The 24,265-nt window shown below is 43.3% G+C and overlaps 1 protein-coding gene across 1 annotated transcript in view; it reads left to right on the top strand.

Annotated features, from left to right (window-relative positions):
- Window positions 1-17,740, top strand: part of GRB2 (growth factor receptor bound protein 2) — a 54,287-nt gene extending 36,547 nt beyond the window's left edge. The window contains exons 3-6 of the mRNA XM_028716865.2: window positions 7,814-7,911; window positions 11,616-11,738; window positions 13,714-13,882; window positions 15,527-17,740. Of these exons, the coding sequence (XP_028572698.2) occupies window positions 7,814-7,911; window positions 11,616-11,738; window positions 13,714-13,882; window positions 15,527-15,712 (576 nt within the window). The 3' untranslated portion in view covers window positions 15,713-17,740. The remainder of the gene's footprint in view (window positions 1-7,813; window positions 7,912-11,615; window positions 11,739-13,713; window positions 13,883-15,526) is intronic.
- Window positions 17,741-24,265: the final 6,525 nt, after the last annotated feature.

Raw genomic sequence — 24,265 nt, 5'->3', positions numbered from 1 at the left:
TACTGGTTTCGGCCCAGTATACCTGAAGGAGCGTCTCCACCTCCATCATTCAGCCCGGACACAGAGGTCCACTTCTAAGGGTCTTCTGGTTGGTTCCCTCACTGCAAGAAGTAAAGTGACAGGGAGCCAGGCAGAGGCCTTCGCAGCAGTGGCACCCTCTCTGTGGAATGTCCTCTCATCAGGGAAATAAAGAATTACACAACTTTTAGAAGACCTCTGAAGGCAGTCCTGTTCAGGGAAGTTTTAAATGGCTGACATTTTATTATTTTTTATATTTTGCCAGTAGCCGCCCAGAGTTGCTGGGCAAACCCAGCCAGATGGGCAGGGTATAAACAATAAAAATATTATCATTAGTATTATTAGTTTGTCAAATATACAAATTTTTAGATTGTCCTAAGTTTGTAAAACACAGTATTTTGACTGAGCCCTTATAAAGCAGGGTAGGTGAACTTTTTTTCAGCCTGAGGACCGCATTGAAAGTTGACCACTCCAATGAGGGCCTTATGCCCTCTGTCACAAAAAGAGCTCCCTGCTTCCCACCATTGCAGTGGTGTGATGAAGGACACTGTATTTTGCAGATCTTTTGGTGAAGAGTAAAAGGCAGCATTTCCACTCCTCTCCATTGCAGTGTTGCAGTAGGGAGGAAGATACTTCCTTCTTCCTTTCCTTGCAAATGTGTTCATTCCCTTTTTGTGCACTAGCACATCAGCACACAACAGGAAGAAGAGGAGCTTTTTGCAAGGTCAGGAAGAGATGCCTTTCAGAAGGTATCAGTCGGTTTGGTGGTCCGTTTAAAATGGCTTGGTGAGTTTGCTCGTGCTTGTGGGTTTGCCACCCTTGTCTTAAAAAAAAAATAGATCAAAGGAGAAAACAGTAGCATCAGTAGTTTTTTCCGCATGCATGTCTTTGAAGCGTTACATGTATGTCATTTTCATGACCAAAGAGTTGTTTACTTCACACAGTTTTGTTTCACAGTTAAAACTAGGTCAGCAATATAGTCCCATGCCTCTTGAGCAATGGCTCTTTAGAGCCATGTTTGAGGGTTTACAGAAGCTGCATTTAGTGGCAAAGCATGAATTGTCTTTGGTAGTTGCTTGGTGACATTAAGGGGAAATGGGTGGAAAGAGGCAGGGATATAGAAAGAACACATAAATTAGTCGATGGATAAACAAGCTCTTCACGTGGTTGTGCAAAGAAGATTATCATCAATGTCATCTGAAAGACTATTCAGATCAAAGTCGCTTATATTGGCATGACCAATTTCAAAAGTTGTGCCAAAGCATATGGAAAAGACAAATGCCTTAGAGCAGGGGTGGGGAACCTCTGGCCTGTGGGCCTAATTAGTCCTGGCCCGGGTCCCAGAATATGTGACACTAGGTGTGGGGCAGAACACAGCTCCAAAAGAGCCAAACAAGCACCTTTTGAAGCTTCGTTCTCAACTGATTAGCATTGACAGCACACCTTCTTCATAGAGGTTCACTGATCCGCAGTTACAGCTCGCCCCTTTGAAGGTGCCACATGATGTCAGTTAATGTATCTCTTTACTCTTTTCTACATGTGTCCACTAAATACAGCTTCTATAAATCCTCAACCATGGTGCTCCCCGCCCCAATTAAAGTTGACCCATACTGGTGGGGAAGGCAAGTATCAGCCGTTGGCCAGATCCAGTTTCCAACCCCACCTAAGAGTTCTGAAGGTGCCGAGAAGGTAGATAGAGATACATTAGTCCCATTATCACATTCTTAGATATTTGATCAGTGTCAGTTCCTGATTTGGTTACAGGAAGCTGAGTGTGGTAATGGTATCTTTGTTTTAAGTACACAGTGTTTTTGCTGAGAATTCTCAACCTCATTAATGTTGACCAGAAGTGGTAATCCCCCTAATGCAATACTATGATAGTAATTCTAGTAGGAAGCGAAGGAGGAGAAGGCATTCAGACTACCAAACTTGGAAATGGTGGGAATGACTTTTAAGAATTTGTGTACTGAGTTTAAAACAAACGTTTAAGAACTTTAAAGATAATAGAAACTGATGAGCTTCTTAATACCTGTATTTATCCTTAAGTTCTAGTGAGGTCCCTCAGTAATGCATGGCTAACACTTATACTGCGTAGAAAGCATAAGAGAAGCATGTTCAAATGACTGCAGGGCCGGGGGTCCACATCACCTTGGTTTATGAAGGGACTGAGCCATTCTACATTATAATGAATTTATGTGGTCTGTAACTCAGCTGCCTGGGGGGAAAGCACCAGCTTTGTACATCCCAGCTGCAGACTTCTTAAGTTTCTAGCAACCAAACAATTGACAATCACAGCAGCCTGGCATGTTCGTTTATTTTCCCAGCAGGAACTTAGGAAGAGCAGCAGGAAGAGATTGAGGTGAACAAGAAGATGTGCCAGGCCAGTCACCCAGGTGAAAAGGAAAGGGGCTAACACTTCTACTTTAAACCTCGCACTCTGACACTTGGAATGCTTTTAGCAGATACCAATGTAAGCACAAGTTAGGTTTCGATTAAATTTAGACCAGCTCTGGCCTAATTTCGTGTCATGAGAAAGTTCTTGAGGTTTTTACAAAATAGACTGGAAGCTTGTGCACACATTTGAGGTTGATGTAAACAAAAAGGGAGGCTGTTGGGTTTTTAATACAGTGGTACCTCGGGTTACAGACGCTTCAGGTTACAGGTGCTTCAGGTTATAGACTCTGCTAACCCAGAAATAGTACCTCGGGTTAAGAACTTTGCTTCAGGATGAGAACAGAAATCGTGCTCCGGCGGCGTGGCAGCAGCAGGAGGCCCCATTAGCTAAAGCGGTGCTTCAGGTTAAGAACAGTTTCAGGTTAAGAACAGACCTCCAGAACGAATTAAGTTCTTAACCCAAGGTACCACTGTATAAGTAGCGGCCGTTTGCTGCTAAATGGTGCTCAGAGGTGGGAGGAAACAGGAATATACCAGGATATAACACGTACAATTTGAAGAGTAAGGAAAAACTACCCATGGTAAATAACTCAAAAATATAGTATGTACTTACTAAGCTGTAACGTAGTTGCAAGTTTGGGCCCTGAGCAGACATTCAGAATTGGAAATGGGGAGCTGCTGTATATATATTACTAGGATGTACCTAAGTATGGACTGATATGTATGTTCCCTGAATAAATGCTCTATTCCTCAGTTTCACTGTTAAATGTAGATTGAGCTGCAAATAAGGAAGGATGTTCAGTCTTCTGTTTCCTTGATAACATCCTGAGTGCTGTAGCTAGTTAGAAGGGGCTGGTGCTCTCAGACTGCTCACTGCACTCGCAGTAAACGCAGCTCTTTGTCTCTTAGAATGTTCTGCTTCCTCTTTTTAAGAATTTTTTTTTCTTTTGGGGTGGAAGCTCATGGGGGTTAGCATGCATCTATGATGAGGGCTGAGCTGCTTAAAAGAACGACTGGCTACACTAAAAGATTAATAAAGTGGCACATGTGAGTGAAAGGAGCAGACAGAAATGAAACAGTGAATGGCTTTTTGGTTTGGTTTGTAATATCCAGGACAATGCATGACTCTAAAGAGAAGCAGTCAGAAGCTAAATGACTGGTTCTTATTTTCCCCAAGGGGTAATAGCTAAATATTTAATTGTAAATTTATTTTCTGTTACTATCCCCTAATACATTCTCAAGTTCTGTAGTGTAAGCAAGGATATTCTGTGCATTTCAGCTTTTTGTCTAGCTTAGTCCCAACAAACCATTTACTCTGAAGTAGAGAAACGACAGACAGAATATAGTGTACACCTGTCAGAGCTGCCTCAGGTCCCAGCTCACAGAGGACCAACGCCAGTCCGTTGTTATATAAAATAGTCTTTATTGAAGTTCAGTTTCTCTTTTACAGCCACGGCACGCAGCTCTACGTCTTAAACCCTAGACCGCCGAAGCTCCGTCTGAGTCTCCTCCCCCCAGACACCAGTTTAAGACCCTAGCCTTGCTCCACCTCTTCCTCTGCTCCCTCCTCCTCTGGGTCCGCTTGTCCGCCGAGGTCCTGCCCTTCCTAGACTCTTCTGACGCTGAGTCCCCTGAGTCTTCCCCCTCCCTCCGGCAAGCTTTAGGACCTGGTTCCCAATCCGGGCTTTCTGCTGTCCCGCACGCCTGTACATTTGAACTTGGCGCGCGCGCCCAGCCTGCCACCTTCCTTCTGACCGTTATACTGCTCCTGTCGCTGCTTCCCTCTTCGGGGATGCTAGCTGGGTCTGACTCCTCCCTGTTTGCCGGAAGAGACGCTGACTCTGACCTATGGGGCTCTTCCCCCCCACTACGCTCTGGTGGGGAAGCTGGTCCTGATTTCCAGCTACTGCTTTGGGAGTCTCCGCTGGCCCCCTGCTTCTGGTGTGTCCCCCCCTGGGACCCCCCTTGCCCTGGCCATCGGCGCCCCCTTCTGGGAATCTTCTGATTCACTGGAGAGGCTTATGGAATCTCTCGGGTCACTGTCATTCTGCCCTCCGCTGCCCTCAGATTCCTCCCCTTCGCTCTCCATTTCCTCTCGCCTCTGCTCCTGAGCCCCTGACAACACCATTTAACGTTATTGTGATGTTTCAGAGGCAGCTTTGAGATTCCCTAAATATTTTCAGCGTTGGTAATATTTCCGCGCAGGTTGTCTTCCATGTAGGAAAAATATTATATGTTCACACCCGTCTGTCTCAGGAGACAATAGAGGAGTGCTTCTTTGGAGGCGAAGTCAAACCATTTGTTGAAAGGTTATAGTGCCTGCTATGGCTGTAGAGACCAATAGGGGAGCAACATGTTTTGTTGCAGCTGGAGCAGATGAAGGCATTCAGTTGTGCTGCTGCAGATGCACCATGGCATTTCTTATCTCTGTGCTCCTCCCAGCAGTCAGTCCTCTTCTGGTTGTTGCTATGGATGCACAACCTGTCTGTCTCCAGGCGCTGTGGTGGTCTGCAAGGGGTTCCCACACGGCGGGGATTGGGGTTGATATTGCCAGCCTTCATGTTCACACATGAGCAACACTACATAATCAAAGCCTTTGGACCTAAAATTAACAGAATTAGTGTGTTTTTGATGCTGTCTGAATGATAACACATTTAATCAGATGATCTCACTGTGGTGAACCTGGGCAATGCAGAAAATCTATTATGCTTTGGAGGTTTTGGTGGTCTTTGCAGCAAAAAGGTTGATTTGAAGAACAAGCCACCACTTGGTTATGCAGGAACAGGGGAAGAGTGCCCCCAGAACCCTTTAGTAGGGTGCACCAGCACAGTGCTTGTTTACATGAAACCATAGTTAATTTAAAACTGTGATTTAATGTGGTGTGGAAATTGGGCCATTGTCTAGTTTGGCCTGAGAATCGCTTGTGATTTTTCAAGCTATTGCAGAAAAAGCTGTCTTTTCTGTTTCCATGGAGACAGCTGGGCGTGAATTGATAAGAGTTCTCTTATCAAACTAGGAATCTGACAGGCTGCAGTCCAGAACTCCCTTACTATTACAGTGGTACCCCGCAAGACGAATGCCTCGCAAGACGGAAAACCCGCAAGACGAAAGGGTTTTCTGTTTTGGAGGCGCTTCGCAAGACGAATTTCCCTATGGGCTTGCATCGCAAGACGAAAGCCCATAGGGAAATGCTGGCGGTCGGGAGCAAAGACTTTCGCCCACAGCCGGCCTTCAGAAGAGGACCTCTTCTGAAGGCCGGCGGGGGGCAAAAGTCTTTGCTCCCCCCCGCCTGCCTTCCCCCCGCCTGCCGGGGGCGATCTTAAAATGTTGGCGGGCGGGAGCGAAGCGTTCGCTGCCGACCCCCAGCATTTTAAAATCTCCAAGGGACAGCAGAGAAGTCTCTGTCCCGGGGAGGTTTTAAAATGCTGGGGGTCGGCAGCGCTTCGCTCCCGACCCCCAGCATTTTAAAACGCTGTTCCGAAGGGGGGGGGGGACACCTGCCCCAGCCGCCCCACTTCGGAAAGCTGTTCCGAAGCGGGGAGGGGGGGCGGGGACATCTGCCCCAGCCGCCCCACTTCGGAAAGCTGTTCCGAAGTGGGGAGGGGGGGCGGGGACACCTGCCCCAGCCGCCCCACTTCGGAAAGCTGTTCCGAAGTGGGGAGGGGGGGCGGGGACATCTGCCCCAGCCGCCCCACTTCGGAAAGCTGTTCCGAAGCGGGGCGGGGGCGGGAACACCTTCTGAAGGCGGGCGGGGGGCGAAAGTCTTTGTCCCCCCTGCCTGCCTTCCCAGGGGCTTTCAAATCGCCTCGGACAGCGGAGAAGTCCTCCGCTGTCCCGGGGTTTTTTAAAATGCTGGGGGTGGGAAGAAAAGCCCTTGTTCCCCCCCCCCCCCCCAGCCTTCAGAAGAGGTCCGGGGACAGACTGTCCCCGGACCTGGTCTGAAGGCGGTTTCCCTAGGAACGCATTAATTGATTTTCAATGCATTCCTATGGGAAACCGTGCATCGCAAGACGAAAAAACCGCAAGACGAAGAGACTTGCGGAACGAATTAATTTCGTCTTGCGAGGCACCACTGTACTGTAATAGGAGGCTAGATACAGACTTAAGGCCATTGCATAGCAGTCTTGGTTCATGTGTAGCTGCTAAAAATATCCTTCCTCTCAAGCACAAATGTTCTAGCATAAAAGAAACAGTTGCTTTACTTCCCATCAATTTGGTTAGATTAATTACTGACTTGGCTTTCAGCTCTGCAGGAATTTTCACTTCACGTCTAGTGTCTACAAAGAGAAGTTCTCTTCCTAGTTTGGCTTCCAGATTTCTGCTGATGGAGTGCATTTTTATATAGGGAAGCTTTATTGTGTTTTATATCTCTGTGTGAGAAATGGTATAGAGTGTGGCATGTGTGGACACAAGTGTTTGCTATACCATGTAAATATTAACAGGAGGTCTGAAATCATTAATAAATTACTGCAATCAGCTAAACTTACCAGATTTAAAATGAGCATATTAAGCGGACTTTAGAGTTGTGCCCTGTGAAGTTGTGTTTAGTGTTTATGTCTTAATTGTTTACTATCTGTGTTCATTGCTACTCTTATTATGTGACTGTTCAATTAAAAAGGCCCTCTTTAAATTTTCATAGAAATATACAGTATTGTGTTTCTTATTCCATAGAAGCAAATTAGTTAATAAACAAAGCATCTTAATTGGATGTCACTATCCCTTCAGTTGGAGTACATCAATTTGGGAAGAGCTTGTCACATGTCTAGAGACAAGGTTGGACTACTCTGGCTTCATGGGGGTGAGATGAGGGCCACAAATGTGTGTGGAGTTCTGCTTCATCTGCAGAAACATCCATGTTCCTTTTTGGATGATACAGACCCCCAATGAAAGGCAGAAGTGTGAGCTGCTTTAAGACTTGAAAGAGCTCTTAAGACAATCTTAATAGGAGAAGGGGATCAAATACAAAGCTGATTGAAGGGTAAATTTAAAAAGAAACCAGTTATAGGATTTCAGATTTGAAGTACACAGTACAATTCAACAATGACTGTAATAGGCTATAAAATAGCTTTATGTAGATCATGTGATGGATTTTTAAAGGTAATAGAGCTTAGCATTGCATGGAGCTGACATACCAGTGCCTGGTCCTCCTCGGAGACAAAATACATGCTCTCTATAACACAATTAATTCCATATTTCATAGTGAGTGTCAGAATATGCCTTGACTTTGAAATGTCTACAGAATGTAGTTTGACTTGGTCTAATTTACTTTTCAGCTACTGGAGTAGGGTAAGAGTGCTTTGAAACTATCTGGCTTTTCATAAAGTAGGCTTAAATCAGAGTATATCAACATCATGCTATCCTGAAATGTAAATTTGTGTTTCTTTAATCCCCTCTCCCCCAGGTTTTGAACGAAGAATGTGATCAAAATTGGTACAAGGCGGAACTCAATGGCAAAGATGGCTTCATTCCCAAAAATTATATTGAAATGAAACCACATCCGTAAGTAAAGTACCATGACTTCTGTGTGTGACATTATGCTTAGGGCCAAATTCTGGCCAAGCTCACTTGCAGTTCTGGTAGTTGTCAATGCAGGAAGGATATCTCTGGAAAACTTTTTCATTCCCATGAGAGCCATCAATCCTCTGACCATATTTTGGATGGCAGGGATGCCATCAATGCAGGGGTTGTAGTGCTGATTGTTGACATTGGCAGCAACAAAGTGGATCATGTGAACTGTGTTCCCACTCAGTACACTCACTGTGAGTCTTGCAAAATCAACAGTAAAGCCCAGGTTGTTGGCTTTTGTTGCAGTTTGAACTAGACAGGCTTCACCCAACATAACATTTGATTCTGCTGTAGTAATGGTCAGGCTTTAACTGTTCAAAAGGAAACCTTTGCAAATGGTACACACTTCATTAGTGTAAAATTATTTCCTGTCTGTTTTTCCCTTCACCAAAAAGACTCTTTTTCTTGGTGAACTTACTAAAAATCTTTGTATATTCTATACTAGATGTGTGGTCCTTACTAGTCAGTATTTCCTGTAAAATATTACCGCTGACAGCTTATTAAATGTTTAGTTCTTTCTTTCCATTGATAGCAGGCAATCGTTCACTATATTAAGTACTACATGGTCTCAATACTGAGGATATGTAATGAAGACAAGTTCCTGTTCACTAAGTTGTGTATACACATTCTGTTGCCAGCAGCACAAAGCCTGTGCTGAAAAACTTACACAGTATTCTTTGTAAAATCTCAGCCCTGAAACCCTTTCACTAAACAATAGTTCCAATTGAAATCTAATTTTGAAACCCACCTTTGCCATTCATTCTCGGGTTTTGCTGCTTATAGTTTTCCAGTTTTTCTCCATCTCAACAAATACTTCTAATTCTTCTAGTCATCCTTTCCATGCAGACCTTTCCATTCATTTCTACTTTCTCACTTACTGCCTTCTTGAAGAGAGATAACATAAGCAAAAACCTGTCCTAAAGAGCTTACAATCTAAACAGGGGCAAGGTTAATAGGAGAGGACTTTGTGCAAATCTAGTCATAGTTACTTAGGCTTAATTTCAATATAGGGTCATTCTAAGGCTGCCAGCCAATTAAAGAATTTTACTCTATTACTCATTACTGTTTCAAGCAGTTAATTGGTTGGATTTGAACTCTTTTATGTTTTCCAAAACTTCAGTACAGGTGTCTCTTTGAGACACTGAATGATATTTCACAAATGTAGGAAGCAAACAAGCAAGAATAAATCTTGGCTACAACTTGTGGTTGGTGAGCAGAGAGCTTAACCATGAGTCCCAGTTTGGACAACATGTTTCACCAAACCTTGGCTTAGCTCAGCATTGGGCATCAATAAAAAGAACTGGAAAAGAGTGAAGCGACTGCAAGCTCCTCTCTAGGAATTCACATGGTCACATAGTTTTGCTAACTAACAAGACTTTAGGGTCATATTCTAAGGCCCTTTTCACTGCTGGTGCTCCAGTTGTAGAATGCCTTTTCTGTAAAGGCTCACTGGGCACCTTTTTGGTATTCCTATTGGCACTAGGTGAAGACCTTATTTGCCCTCGCTTTTCATCTTAAAATATTTGAGTGTTTTATTTTTGGGTTGGTTTTTTTAAAAAAAAAACTTGTTTTAACGTCATTCATTTTATCTTGGGACTCAGCTACACAGCTACAAATAAAACGTTTTAAATATGTTGTAAAGTGCATTATACAAATGTGTCACTAGGTAGCGACAGTTTAAAAAAAACATTTTCACTGTGTTTTTTTATATGTGTGTAGATTCCACCTTGGTGTTAAGCTGTTGCTGGATTTATTCTGTTTTGGAAGTTGTGTTTCCCCCCCTTATGGTTATCTATAATAATTGCCTCTTGATATTTTTAAGGACTACAGATCCCCAACACCTTCCTTACCTCAGGATAGCTCTGGTTATCAGGAGGAATGGCCTTTAGGCATTACAAGTTGGCAAAGAGAGTTGCCCTGTTAAAAGAAGTTGAACACATTACACAATCAGTGCAGGTTACTTTGTCCATTAGTAAACAGCAATGTTTGGTTTTGAATTGGTTGACTGCTGTAATAAGGAAGCATGCTTCAATTACATTCTATTGATACGTTTCACATGTGAATGTGAAACATATTGAGCTCTCAATAACATGGCTCCATGGTGACTGGCTGCAAACGTTTTCAGAGGCCGAAATTGTGGTTGCTGAGTTTCTGAGGCAGAAACCCAGGGCAACGTGTACATGCAAAGGGAGAAATGAAACCTTGCGAAGACACTGGCCGTGAACTGCAGACCTGCAAGTGCACCTCGGCTTTGGTTTTCTTGTAGACGTTGCTAACAGTTTGGGATGTAGTTTTCTGACCAAACCCGACAATGCAGCCAGTCTAGAATGCATGCAGCGATCTGCAGATAATGTAAACTTACAGATCATGCTTCTTTTGTCTGAATCACTACTGTGCTTACAGAAAAGTTCTGTCTAGTTCTGGAATAATAAGCCATATAATGCAGCCCCAATATAAAACCAAGGTCGGTTTTGTGGCAATTCCAGTACTATATCTGACATATGAAAGTGGAATCAGAAGATGAACAGATGCAGCTCTCATGACATGAGGCCGGGAATCAATCCACCAGCCTTGTGTGTTTCCCATTGCTTCCAGAGCCAGATTTTTCTAACTACTAAGAAGTATCAGTGACAAGTATTTAAGTTATTGACAGATCTTGCAATGGAAAGCACAGAGAGGCATTAATGCAACATTTGTAAAGTGCTTTCTAGTGTTTGAGGCACTTAACGTGCACTATCTAGTAATCCTTACAATTCTGTAAAGTCAGTATTATCCCCCATATTGCATTTGGGGGTAGAGGACTGAGGCTGAGAAAGAGGCTTGCCTAAATCCAAGTCATGACTTCATGACATAGGCAAACATTTCTGATTTCAAACTTCCTTACTTGTAGCAGAGTCTCCTTTAGCCACTATACCATATTGTCTCTAAGTGTTTGAGATGGGTTTGTGTGATCTACCTTCCAAAATGGTTTGCAATGTGAATAGTCCTAAAGGCACTTGTAAACTTAAACTGTGTTCCCCCAAATGCCATTAATCATGGGGCTTATATTCAGTATATGCAAAACAAAGCTTTCCTAGGTAGCAACTATAGCTGGCACCCATAAAGCAGAGTTGCAAAATGATGCAAAATCCTATCTGCCCTAATAGTCACTATTCTAGCTTTGCTAAAAGTAGAATGTTTGTGGTTTATTTTAATGGGAATGCTTGCTGTCGGGAATCTGAAGTAAAGAAATTAAATCACTACAAATAATTTTAAAGGATGGAAGAAGTTCCCTAAGAATCTATAACTTGTTAATCCTGAATCTCATTGTTTCAGCCAAATTCTCTTGCCTCTCTTCCTATAGTGGTTAAAAGCCTTGGAAATGGCAAAACTTGCTAAATCAAGAGATGTTGAGGAAATTGACTTTTTTAAAAAATGAAGTGGTATCTATTACTTACTGGAACTTGATGTATTTATGTAATCTCCAGTTTTATATCACTCCAATCTTAAAAATTACTTTTTAAAAACATTATTTAAGCGTAGCCTCGTGGAACAGTTCAATTGATTATACCTGTCAGATTACTTCCCAGCTATGAACATATCCAAACTTGCCTTTTTGGAGTTTGAATTATGCTTAATTTTCATCTGTGTTTGCACAGGTGGTTTTTTGGGAAGATCCCCCGAGCAAAAGCTGAGGAGATGTTGGGCAAACAGAGACATGATGGTGCCTTCCTCATAAGAGAGAGTGAGAGTGCTCCTGGGGACTTTTCTCTCTCCGTCAAGTAAGTGTTGCATTATAGTTGGTTGATAAACACGTTCTGCACTTAAACTGCAGGTGAAATAAGCCTATTTGAATTATTCTTATTTCTGCCATAAAATATAGTCCTTGTTTCCCTGACTACAAAACTTGGAAATGTTGGTGCAGTAACTTGATATATGGGGACGCTTATTGGTTGTCCTGCTTTCTCTTCTCTTCTCTTTTCTCTTCTCTTCTCTTCTCTTCTCTTCTCTTCTCTTCTCTTCTCTCCCTCCACCCCTGACCATCTTGTTTTTTAGTGCTTTCCTTCTCGAACCTCAGGCATTTTGCAATTAGGGCTGGTAAAGTTGTAAAATGCTTTTCAAATATATAGAATCCTTCATAATACCCTAGGGAAATCACTGTTAACTCCAGGATTCTACACTTTTTAAGGGTCTTTGTGTTCATTGATTTATCACCCGAATCTCTCATCTCTGAAGGTATCCTTCAGCAACTTGCATGTTTCCAAATAAGGTGCTGTTTCCACCTTGGCTCTAATCGCCTTTTGTAAATAGGTTCTGTTGTTTCCTTTAAATCAAATAAAAATAATTATTAAACTCTAGCTACATGAATTGATACTGTACAAATAGAAAACCACATGTACCTTGCTGAGTCCTTCTGCATAGCTTTGCCCTTCCAAACGCTACCATGCAATCTACCAGATAGTCTCATATTGTAAGGGGAGAGGCATTCTTGACTATCCAAGTATGTAGAAGTTTGGTGCTTTTGTTCTAGACTCTGTGAATAGTCCTCAAGTGTTTCTTTCAGTCATCTTCTCCTGCATTGTAATAGATCAGCTTTGGTACAAATGAAAACCTGTTGGGAATATCAAACCAAGATATTAATAGAATGTTCATTCTAATAGTTTATTATACCTTTACTATAAAACCAGCATATGTATTTATTAGCAGTGGTAATCAGTGACACATGCTGACTTCTCATAGCACAGTACTGCCACCTATCGTTCAAGAATCACTGAAATCCATATTTGCCTAGAACCAACAAGAGGTCCTGTTAGCTTAGAGAGAGAGAGAAAATACTCAGTGCCTGCCTCGCTGGCATGGATTAACATTGTGCCTCACTTCATGTCAAAGGAAAGTGGCTAACTCACCTAATTATCTGAAGCCTCAGATGTCATTCCCATTGACTATTAGGGTGAAAGCAAGAAACGCCTTTAACCTGTAGTTAATATTGAGCAGAATTATTTGCAAGCATAGTGGCCACCTCTGAGGGCAATAAAGCCTGCCAAATTTCAGGCACAGCTGCAAGGCTTTCTATGTGAAATGCCTTTAAAGTGTGACATTTATGTTAAGGGTTTGATATGCTTGTGTTTGGATGAACATAATATGCAATGTAGAAATGCCCCCAGATACGTTCCCTGCAAAATTTCAGAAGGATAGATGCAGGGGTTAGGGAGTTACAAATGAAAAACAATATTTAACGTCTTTTTTAAAAAAAATCTGCTCAGTTTGCACCAAGGCCACAGAAAGTGCAAAGTTTATTATGTTCTTTTGGTATCCTATATCAAAAGGACATAGATTGGAAATAAGAGGAGAGTCCTGGTAAAGCCATTCCCTGCTTGAAGCTAGAACTGTCACTTACAGGCACCCTTCCTCTCCTGCCTCCTCTCCTATTCTCTGCCTGGAGTTTACCATTTATGGAAGTCTTAAGCGAGGTTATTAAGAACCCTCCTAAGATTCCAGAGCCTTGGAGCTAGCCTGCTTCACCTTGGGCCACCTCTGATCCAGTCTGTCTTGGGATTCTGAAGAAGTCCAAATATCTCCAAAGAACTGAGTCCTTTCCTTGGACTCATGCCTTGTCTGAGACTAATGCTCGACTGTTAGCCTGTGTACGTGCAAATGTTTGCTTTAGCAACAGCAGACAATAGTACCTGCCATGCATTGGCATACACATTAGAAGAATAAATAAAAGCCTGGACATGTTCTTCTCTTTCTATTTAGATTTGGAAATGATGTGCAGCACTTCAAGGTGCTTCGAGATGGGGCTGGCAAGTATTTCCTCTGGGTGGTAAAGTTCAATTCTCTGAATGAGTTGGTAGACTATCACAGATCGACCTCTGTCTCCAGGAATCAGCAGATATTTCTTCGAGACATTGAGCAGGTGCCTCAGGTAAAGGAGCATGAGTGGAGTTCTGCCTCATTTCCATCTTCAAATGTTCTATATTATTCAATAATAACCTTACGCCAATCTGTGTTTTAGGGGATTTTACAGTTTGGAGTATAAGCACAATTCTAATACCTGCTATATATTTTTGAGCATTCTTTGTCCACTGTGTATTTAGCCACCTCTTAAGATATTGTAAGCAAATTTTGCACGATGGTTCCTGAGATCAAGGAGCAAGTTTTCATCTCTTTTGGGATACAAATGGGCACCATTCTGAATCAAGATGGCAGACTCCACTTTTCAAAACTGCACTGATACTTTGGTTTCTTAGAATTCCTGAGCAAGGCCGGATATGAAGCTGCCGGTTTATAATATTTGTTACTACAGTGCCTTTCTTTCGTGGCTAAGGATACCACACTTAGAAAATGTACAAGCCTCCCTTTGTTATAAGGCTTCCAGGCTGTTGTGCATATTACACACACGCACACAGAAACTTGATTTTAAAAATAATTAGCAGCAACAACACAGTCAATACTGTCAAGCAGAAGACTGAAATAAAAAGATCCATGTGGTGGTGGGTTGCCCCATGTGGGTTGTCCCATCCCACACGATTGCCTATGGCCTCCTGCCACGGTAGAGGCTACAGTAGTGAGAACTGGGCAGAGAATTTCCTTATGTGAGGCTTCATTTTGCTCCCATTAAGCACTGGTTGCAATTCAGTTTGCTCAAATGTTTGGATGAATAAAAGAAAAAACAACCACCACCACCAATTATCAAAAGTTGACACAAGGTGAACTTCCTGGGGGAGGCTGTTCCAAATAGGCGGTTCTGCAGCCAATAAGGTGGTATCGCTACCCACCTAACTTTGAATGGTAGGAAGCAAAGTTGCATCTCTGAAGGTGAACACAGGATATGGGCAATCTCACGTGGAAGTAGAAGGTTGTCCTTCAGATAACCAGCTCTCAAGTCATTTAGGGCTTTAAACAGCCAGTGTTTGGAACTGTTTATAGTTTGCTCTGGATACTACTGAGATCTACTGTTTGCAGTCTCTGAAAAGTTCGCAAAGGCAGCCTCTCATACAGTGCTTTGCAGTAATCCAATAGGGTACCCTCCAAACATTGAACTGCAACTCTCACCAATCCATTGGTCAAATATAACGGGGGTTGTATTTCACATTGGCTACTCCTGCAGGAGTCTAATCTCAAGCTTGCCAGTACATGGGTAACACTACTAGCTAGAACCTCGGCCAGTGAAGGTTCACAGCTAGTCCATTAAGCTTAACTCGTGAAAGGCACTGCATGCCACAGACTTTTCTTGGTCCTCCAGTGATAATGCAGATTTAGCAACACCTGCCAAACTGTTTACCTGATTCTTTAGTGAGTAGTGTACCCTTTCAATGCAGGTTCATTGGTACGCAAAAAACTCAAGAAAAACAAAACAGTTTTTGCATTAACGTAAGTGTATATTAATTTTATGTGGTGTACTCTATTTTTAAAAATCAGTAGAAGCCAAATTGGTAGCTTTACCCAAGGGGTGAGCAACTGCTTCTAGGCAGGACCGGATCCAGAACTGGCTCACCATTAGCAGAGAATGAAAATTGGAGATGTGTGGAGCAATTAATAACTCACCCTTCTTTTCTTTGGTCTGCAGCAACCCACATATGTTCAGGCTCTCTTTGATTTTGACCCTCAAGAGGAAGGTGAGCTGGGCTTTCGCCGTGGAGACTTTATCCGGGTCCTTGACAATTCTGATCCCAACTGGTGGAAGGGAGCCTGCCACGACCAAACAGGCATGTTTCCACGCAACTACGTGACCCCAGTGAACCGGAACATCTAGAGCAAATTATTAAAGATTATTTAAGGAAACAGGAGAAGCAGTACACATTCAGAATCTAAGTGCAGCCAGTGATCTCCAGTCATCAGGCCATAAATCTGAGTCACCTCTCTGCCGGAGAGGGAACACTTTATTCCCCCCACTCAGTATGGAACTTTGTGGGGAGGGGACAGGAGAAGGGTCCAACTTGCGCGCCAAAACTTACCTTTTAAATTAAATAGATATTAACAGATTTCTTCGGTTACTTCCGGGTGGCCCCTTTCGTTCGCTTGTCCTTTCTCCCCCAACGCTGACACACCAGTTCATCAGTGCATGAAGTTTTAATGCTATATGAAGTCCATGCCATGCCACTCAAGGAAGATAAGAGGGAGAAGCTCTGCTGGTGTTTGCTACTTATGCAAACGGCCTTCATGAAGGGACCGAGAAAGGAACCAAATCCACTACCCAGTTTAAAAGCAAAACACACACATGCCATATGCCAACTTTACTTTTGCCTTCAGTATTTTGCCTGGGTAAGATAGGGTCTTAATTCCGCCTACATACCCTTCCATCTGAAAACCCAGCTGCTTCAGAGCAAAGGGAAGAAGGTGAGGCCTTTACCACCACAGGTTGCAGGCTGTCGTGACAAATTCTCTGCTACAGCTAGATCATGCTCTCATTAACCATGACAGCTTTTAAAATTTGTTTAAGTGTGTGGTTGAGCACATTCTTCTATTTTTCCATTAGTGCCTTTCCCTCATTTCCTTATTCTTTTTTAAGTTAAAAGGACAGTCCAGAGCTTTCAGATTCCCCCCCCCCGCTTTTATGTAAATATTTAAGGGGTTGAATGGGAGGGATGTAGCTTTATTATTAAATACGAAGCCTTCCATAAACCAGATGGAGCTTTAAAATGTGTATAAGCACCTGATATTCTTTATTACCAGGTGGGGAAAGACATAAAAGTGTTCTACAAGAGGCAGGGCTAGGACCTGCAGCCAGGGGCCCTTGAGAGAAAAGAGAGATTGCACCATTATGAAGAATGTGGCATGTTGTATGACACTGCCATGTGGTGGAGACTGAATATTCTGGGATGTCCTGTGAAACTGTCATTTCCCGCAAAAAAATATTACAGGGAGGCATCAAGAAATTGTGCTTAATTACACATTGGGTGCTTTCCAAGTACATAATTAAAGATGATGCTTAGTGATAAGCAGTTCAGTTCCCCTTTATAAACACACATGCTATATATATATATATGAGAGAGACTGGGTCTCGATTAGAGTCGTTGACTTGTTCTCGAAAAGAGGAATCTGGTATCTTCATGCTTCAGATTTTCCCTGTCTCCACATGCCAGTGTTACATAGTTGGAGGAGTTGTGTTTCTTCCAACTTACAGCAGGCTGTTGGGGGTTGTATTTCAATCTTGCGCCCCCAGATAAGATTCACTAAAGCCATTCATAGCTTTATGAATGGACTTGGACAGGGAAGAGCAACCTGCAGAGCTCTTTGTGCCAATACACACCTTATTTCCTTTTGCTGAGCCACATGGCTGAAACTTTCATCCCAACAACAGATCCCAAAGCTACCACAGATATCTTCTTTTCCGCCCAAATGGGGAAAATTCCTGTGTTGGCAGGTGCCTTTTTATACTAAGTGTTACAAGTGTGTTATTCCTGAGATGGACTCTGCCTTACACTTCCATTTCTCCCAGCAGATGAAAGAAAAAGCTACCCTGTAGCGTATTGATTTCTCACCCATTCCTTGCTAGCTGACTTTTTCTTTCCCTCTCCCCCATACTTTCTTCTTTCTGAAATGATTGGAAAAGGAATCTATGGCATTCTACACTTGGACCATTTGATTGTTTTCTTATTTTGGAATCGGTGTATATCATGCAGCCTTGCAGACATAATGTCTTGTGTGTATATATATATTAAAAAAAAATCAGTGTTTAAATAAAAAAGGCCTATGTACTTAAACCTTTAACTCAGCAGCAGCATTTGGTAGTTAGTAATTAACTGTGAATAATAAATATACAACAAATTCTTCACTTGAATATCAGTGTCTTTTCTGTTCATTTAATGAACCATCAGCTAGTTTAGGGCTGCAGTTCTCCTAACCTCCTCTACTCCTGCAGGTAAGTAGGGTTAGGATTGCACCCTGAAAAAGTGATCCACGGAAGGTTCTGCATCCAAAATCTCACCTGTTCAGCATAGATTTCTGTTACACTAGAGGTCAAAGGTTGGCGGCAGCTAAAAGCTCAATATCCGCCACAAACGAAACATATAAAATAACACAATACTTCCCTTCAACCATACAGTACGGACCTTAAATCTCACATCACTTACTGAAGAAACAGTCACATGTAACACTTTCAGACTGTATCCTGGGCTGATACAGTGGTGCCTCGCAAGACGAAAAGAATCCGTTCCGCGATTCTCTTCGTCTAGCAGTTTTTTCGTCTTGCGAAGCAACCCTATTAGCGGCTAAACGGATTAGCGGTTTAGCGGCTTAGCGGCTATTAAAGGATTAGCAGCTAAGCTGCTAAAAGGCTATTAGCGACTTAACGGCTTTGAAAAAGGGGGGGAAAGCGAGAGAAAAAACGCAAGACTAGCAAGACGTTTCGTCTTGCAAAGCAAGGCCATAGGGAAAATCGTCTTGCGAAGCAGCTCAGAAACGGAAAACCCTTTCGTCTAGCGGTTTTTCCGTCTTGCGAGGCATTCGTCTTGCGGGGCACCACTGTATGTCATAATGGATGGGAAGGTATTAAAGAGGTTGAGGTGAGATTCTTCAGACTATGATAGGGCACTGGGGAAGGGAGAAGGATGCTGTATCCTAGACATGCAGGTTGCAGAGCCTATGTGTATTCTGTTTATAATGGTTTCAGCTGGTGGCCACCACAAACCCTCCCACTCCAAATGTGCCCGCACACTTTCTGACTCACCATCTGGTGCAATTTTTTTAATGCTATATTCAGCCAAATATTTTAACATTAATGTTTAGTTCAATATTTACTGTAGAAAATCTGCCAGAGAAACCCTGACAGCCAAGACTGCCCCTGGACTGGGCCAAGCTGAAAGAACTCAGAATTTGACAATGCGCCATTTGAAACTTCCCATAGGCTAAAAGCAAACCAGATCATCTCCTACATATTCACGTGAACTTCTGACTCTAACATTGGTAACAAAATAATACGTAAAACACTTATCTTGTAAGGCCATGGTTTTTGGACTCGTGTTGGTCCTTAGGCACTTGGTACTGCAGTCTTCTAGCTCTCATTTGGAACAGCTACTCTGTCAAAGGCCGATTCTGGAATTCCCTTAGTGTTTGCATAACTTGGGTACATAAGCTGGGAGGGCTGCTTTTGGAAAGAGGGCACTTGGCAGCTCTGCTGTCTGCATGGAGTTGATCCATTTTATCAGAACCCAAGACCATCCCGCCTAAGGGCTGGTCCACACTTCTGCTTGTCTGAGCGGTTTTCTGCTTGTCCTGTACTTTCTAGGCATGGGGTTGAGCGTTTTTCTATTTCCCCTGGAGAAACCCGTTCTTGGTGCTGAATCGGAGCAAATGTCGATCCATGGAAAACCTTAAAAGATTGGGTTTTCCCAGGGAAACGCAGCCAGACAAGCAGAAGTCTGGATGTCCCACAAAGAGCCATGTTGGGGAGAAAGTGTACAATGTCGGTATTGCCTGCTTGTAGGTCTTCAAAGTACAACACAGTATTATGTTCTATCCCACTGCCTGGGGCTGGTTTTTCCCTGTAAATTTCATGACCATGGGTTAAAACTTCTTTGGCAGGATGTTATGGGTCTTAAATCATTTTTGCACTTTTTTGTTTGGAGACTTTTCACACATTTTGCTGACTGTAAAAAATCCTGATAGCAGTGTTCTGCCCCGGTGGCTTTTCTTTTCTTGTTTGTATGATACTTCCATTAGTTATTTCATTATAGTGTGGATCTGCATCGTCTCAAACTAGGCATAAAGTGTATGAGTTACAGCCTGGGCTACTTAAGCTGGTGTTGCAAAACTGAGTTTGGAATGTTTATTTTTAGAAGTATTCTGATTTAGGCTGCAATCTTAACCCCACTTACCTGAGCGTAGGTGCCATTGAATTCAACGAGACCTACTTCTGAGTAGATACAATTAGTATTGTACTTCAGTCTTTAAAAAACAAAAAAACTTCAGGAAATTTTGCAGGGGACATTTGACCCAAAGCCAGCAGAGCTATTGACCACCTAAGTTCACTAAGGTGGAAGAAGATCTCAGATGAAGAGAGAAAAATAGTCTGACCACATTTTTCCTGTCTCTTCCCCCCGCCCCCGCCTATTACTGATGTAATCTTTGCCTCTGTTCCGTTCGTAAATGGTGCTCAATTTTGCATTCAAAACTCCTTTTTGAGGCAAATGCAATTTCTCTAGATGTCACATTCTATCCAAGCTTTTATTTAAGAAAGAAAATCTGCATACTTGCCTGCTGTGCTGATTGCTGGCAAACCATCAGCCATCAGAAGACATATGGCTCAAATTTTAAATCTTGGCTGTTGGTTAGCCTCCGCTTCAAAAGCTCTAAATTTAGCCAACGAGTAACCACAGCAACAAACTTGCTATATATCCTTATCCAGTATTAAAACACACAGGTTCCTTCACAGAGTGCTAACCTTTCCTGCGTGGGCTATGCATTTAAAATGCAATTTGATGCCTGTTTAGATACTGTGTTTAAGAAATAATCTCTGGGAATAAGACCTTCCTCATTTCGCAGTTCAAAATTGCTGACACTCCATTTTAGTTCCTTTTTATACTTTTCCATATGCAGTCTCCCCACCCACATCATTTACTGTATCTAGGGACATGTCTATCTAGCGAGCTCTGGGAAAATATGACATTGGCATATAGAAAACTGATAAAACTAGGAGGTAAAAAATCCTGCTGCTGTTCAGCAGGGACCTCAACTAACTACTGCATCACGAATTTTTAAACACAAAGTTGATGTTTTTCACAATGCACAAGCCACTGAAAATGGGAGAGGATGTACATTAGAGCAGAGATAGGGGGATTTGTCCTCATGCCACTATCACCACTGGCCATGCTGGTTGGGGTTGAGGATTAGGGGAAAGGACTACAATACCACTCGGCATAACTACTGAACAAATTAAAACCTTTGCATTTTATCTTTTTGTCTCCATTTAGAGAAGGGATTGGTACTTTCAAATTGCTCTCCTTGATGGATATTTGCCTCTAAAGCAGCAACCACTGCATAAACAAAATTGTAAACCAACTTTATAAGTAGTATAAATACTTCACCAAATTACAGATTAATAGGGATGCTAAGTAATTTTTGTGTGGGTGGGTGCTGCAAGTGACGCTTATAAAACAGGCAAACATTTTCAGTTAAAATGCATGAAATCTGTTGGCTGCCTAAGGTCCAAAATTCATGTGACAATAAATTGATGGGTCACCGTACTGAGTAATTTTGGATTTGTTGATTGCCATACTAAAAGGATTAGGGACTCAGCTATATTTGTCACAATAATACGTTTTGAATGTGTTATAATACCAGAGAGCACCAGAGAGCAAAAATGAGTTTATATGGATTTTTACGTAGGCTTTTTTTTTCTTTTGTTGTAACAATTTAATTTCTGACTTATAGCGTTTTTAACTTGTGTCTAGATCCACCCTAAAAATCTTCCACAGGAACTTGCCTATTAAGGTCTTTGGAAGCCCTTCTCGAGGTGCTCCTGCCTTCTAAGGCTAGGTGGGTGGCTAAAAAAGATGCTGCAGTCTCAGCAGTGGCACCTGAGTTGTGGAACTTCTGAGGCATGGGACAGACCACACCTTACCTTTAAAGCACTCTTTCTGTGTGACACAAGGGTGGTCACACTAGAGAATGGATGATGCAGCATCTCATGGATGGATAACTTGCGGCCTTTCTAAAGTTGTTGGGACCTCAGCTGCCCTCATCTCTGATCACTGGCTCTGCTGGCTGGAGCTAAACATGCAGATGACCACAGGAGTCCTATTTCTGTATAAGGCTGTGTGTGTAGACACTGGCGGAGGAACGGGATGGGGTGGGGGAACGCACCGTCCCCAGCACCATTGGGGAGGGGGATACCATCACGGGCGCCCCCCGGACATGCGCAATGCACCCCCACTATGCTGGGCACCATGCCCCTGCAGGCGGCGTGCCATGCCCCAGGACGCACATCACACCCCCAGGACGACGTGCCACGCCCCCGGGACACACACCACACCCCCCCCAGCGGCATGCCAGCCACGCCCCCGCCTGCTCTCCACCCCAGGTGCTGGAGCATGCAGTTTCACCACTGTCTGTAGAGCAGCAGTTCCCAACTATGCTCTGGGGAGCACTTGGTGAGAGCCAGTGTGGTGTAGTGGTTAAGAGCGATAGACTCGTAATCTGGAGAACTGGGTTCGCGTCTCCGCTCCTCCACATGCAGCTGCTGGGTGACCTTGGGCTAGTCACACTTCTCTGAAGTCTCTCAGCCTCACTCACCTCACAGAGTGTTTGTTGTGGGGGAGGAGGGGAAAGGAGAATGTTAGCCGCTTTGAGCCTCCTTCGGGTAGTGTTAAAGCGGCATATCAAATCCAAACTCCTCCTCTTCTTCTTCTTGGTGCTCCACAAAGCATCTCCAAGTGCTCCACGGAGAGATAGCAAATAAAAAGAATTAAATATGTGCCTTTGGCATAAGGGCGACGATTGTGCTCCATGATGAATTTCTCTCCTGAAAAGTGCTCCATGACTCAAAATGTTTGGGAACTGCTAGCGTAGAAGATAATTTTCATTTGCATAATTCTTCATACAAAGCGGTAAGAATATAGAGCTCCACAAGAGAACAGGTAGTAGTACCGTTTGGCATAGTATAACTACCAAACCATCACTACTTATGTCATAACATTGGTGAGCAGGATGGATTTTGTTTCACCACATGTTTTGAGTGATTGCACACCCCCCCTTTTGTGGAAGCAATAACTTTTTAATGATGTCACTTTGGTCCACACAGAAGAGTACATGTAAAATGATACAGGTGAGATTTAGGAGTTGGTCTTGTGAAAGGTAATCTGCGGCCTGCCTTAATCTTACATAAATGTACGGTCTGCTTTAAGCTTTTTCTTTATCGTTAGTTCAAATGCTACTGCCTCTTTAAGGAGGTGGTAAGTTCAAGGGTAGGGACGCGGGTGGCGCTGTGGGTAAAACCTCAGCGCCTAGGACTTGCCGATCGCATGGTCGGCGGTTTGAATCCCCGCGGCGGGGTGCGCTCCTGTCGTTCGGTCCCAGCGCCTGCCAACCTAGCAGTTCGAAAGCACCCCCGGGTGCAAGTAGATAAATAGGGACCGCTTACCAGCGGGAAGGTAAACGGCGTTCCGTGTGCTGCGCTGGCTCGTCAGATACAGCTTTGTCACGCTGGCCACGTGACCCGGAAGTGTCTGCAGACAGCGCTGGCTCCCGGCCTCTAGAGTGAGATGGGCGCACAACCCTAGAGTCTGGCAAGACTGGCCCGTACGGGCAGGGGTACCTTTACCTTTAAGTTCAAGGGCAGGCTTTTTTGGGGTGCGGGATTGAGAATGAGTTATAGGAGTATTGGGTCATGTTTTAGGCCTCTGTTAAAGCACAGTAATAGTTCTGCAAGAAACTAGAAGTTGATTTTTCATATTTTGCTTGACGGGAGTGTAACAGTTCTCCCCAAGTGCAGGCTTGGAGTTAGGGATAGGCAACTTGAGATGTCAGGTTCAGCAGGTGCCTAGGTACCGTAAGCTACCCACTCATAGAATCATAGGCTCATAGACTTGTAGAGTTGGAAGGGACCCTGGCTGGGAGTCATCTAGTCCAATCCCCTGCAATGCAGGAATTTCAACAAACGGTCCCCCATGCAATTTGAAACCACACCAGACCGTGCTTAGCTTTGCAAATGTGCTAGCAGCAACAAATATTACCACTAATTAACACGCACCACGGCACAAAATAATGCAGTTTATTATGTGCCATTTATGTCACACCTACAAATTATGCCTCTGAATTTATGGAATGGTGTACGAATCCTGTATTTGGATGCCATCTTTAGAATTATTTAAAAAGTTGAAAAAAAAAAAATCGGTTTGGGGTGCCCCAGTATTAAACTGTTTAAAAATATGCAATGAACCGATTTGGAACAGGCTGTCAACCACATACTTTATTTATGTGAAAGGAACGTAAAAGCATTTCTTTTTTGTTTCCAAGGAAACTCCAGCCCGGTGCTCTGTGAATTCTAATAAATATACATGGCCAGAATAAATAACTTTGCACCTCCCCCCTCCCCTCCCCCCCATGCACGTATGTTTCCTTTACGTGCCTCTCCTTCCGCAGAGGGCTCCTATTCTAACACATCCTTGGCACATTTCAGATCCGTCTGCCTTTATAACAGGCCGATATATATATCTCCTTTCCTGAGCTTCCTCGCAGCTAAATTCCACCGCCCCGCCCCTTTCTTCTCTCTTTACAGTAAAAAGAAGCCGCTTCAGAGCATGCGGACTACATTTCCCAGAAGACCGAGCGGCTGCCACGTTCCTCGCGAGGGCAGCGTGAGGCCGGC

The sequence above is a fragment of the Podarcis muralis genome, chromosome 2 (assembly GCF_964188315.1).
Source record: "Podarcis muralis chromosome 2, rPodMur119.hap1.1, whole genome shotgun sequence".
Lineage (NCBI taxonomy): Eukaryota > Metazoa > Chordata > Lepidosauria > Squamata > Lacertidae > Podarcis > Podarcis muralis.
This window is presented reverse-complemented; position numbering and strand designations above follow the sequence as displayed.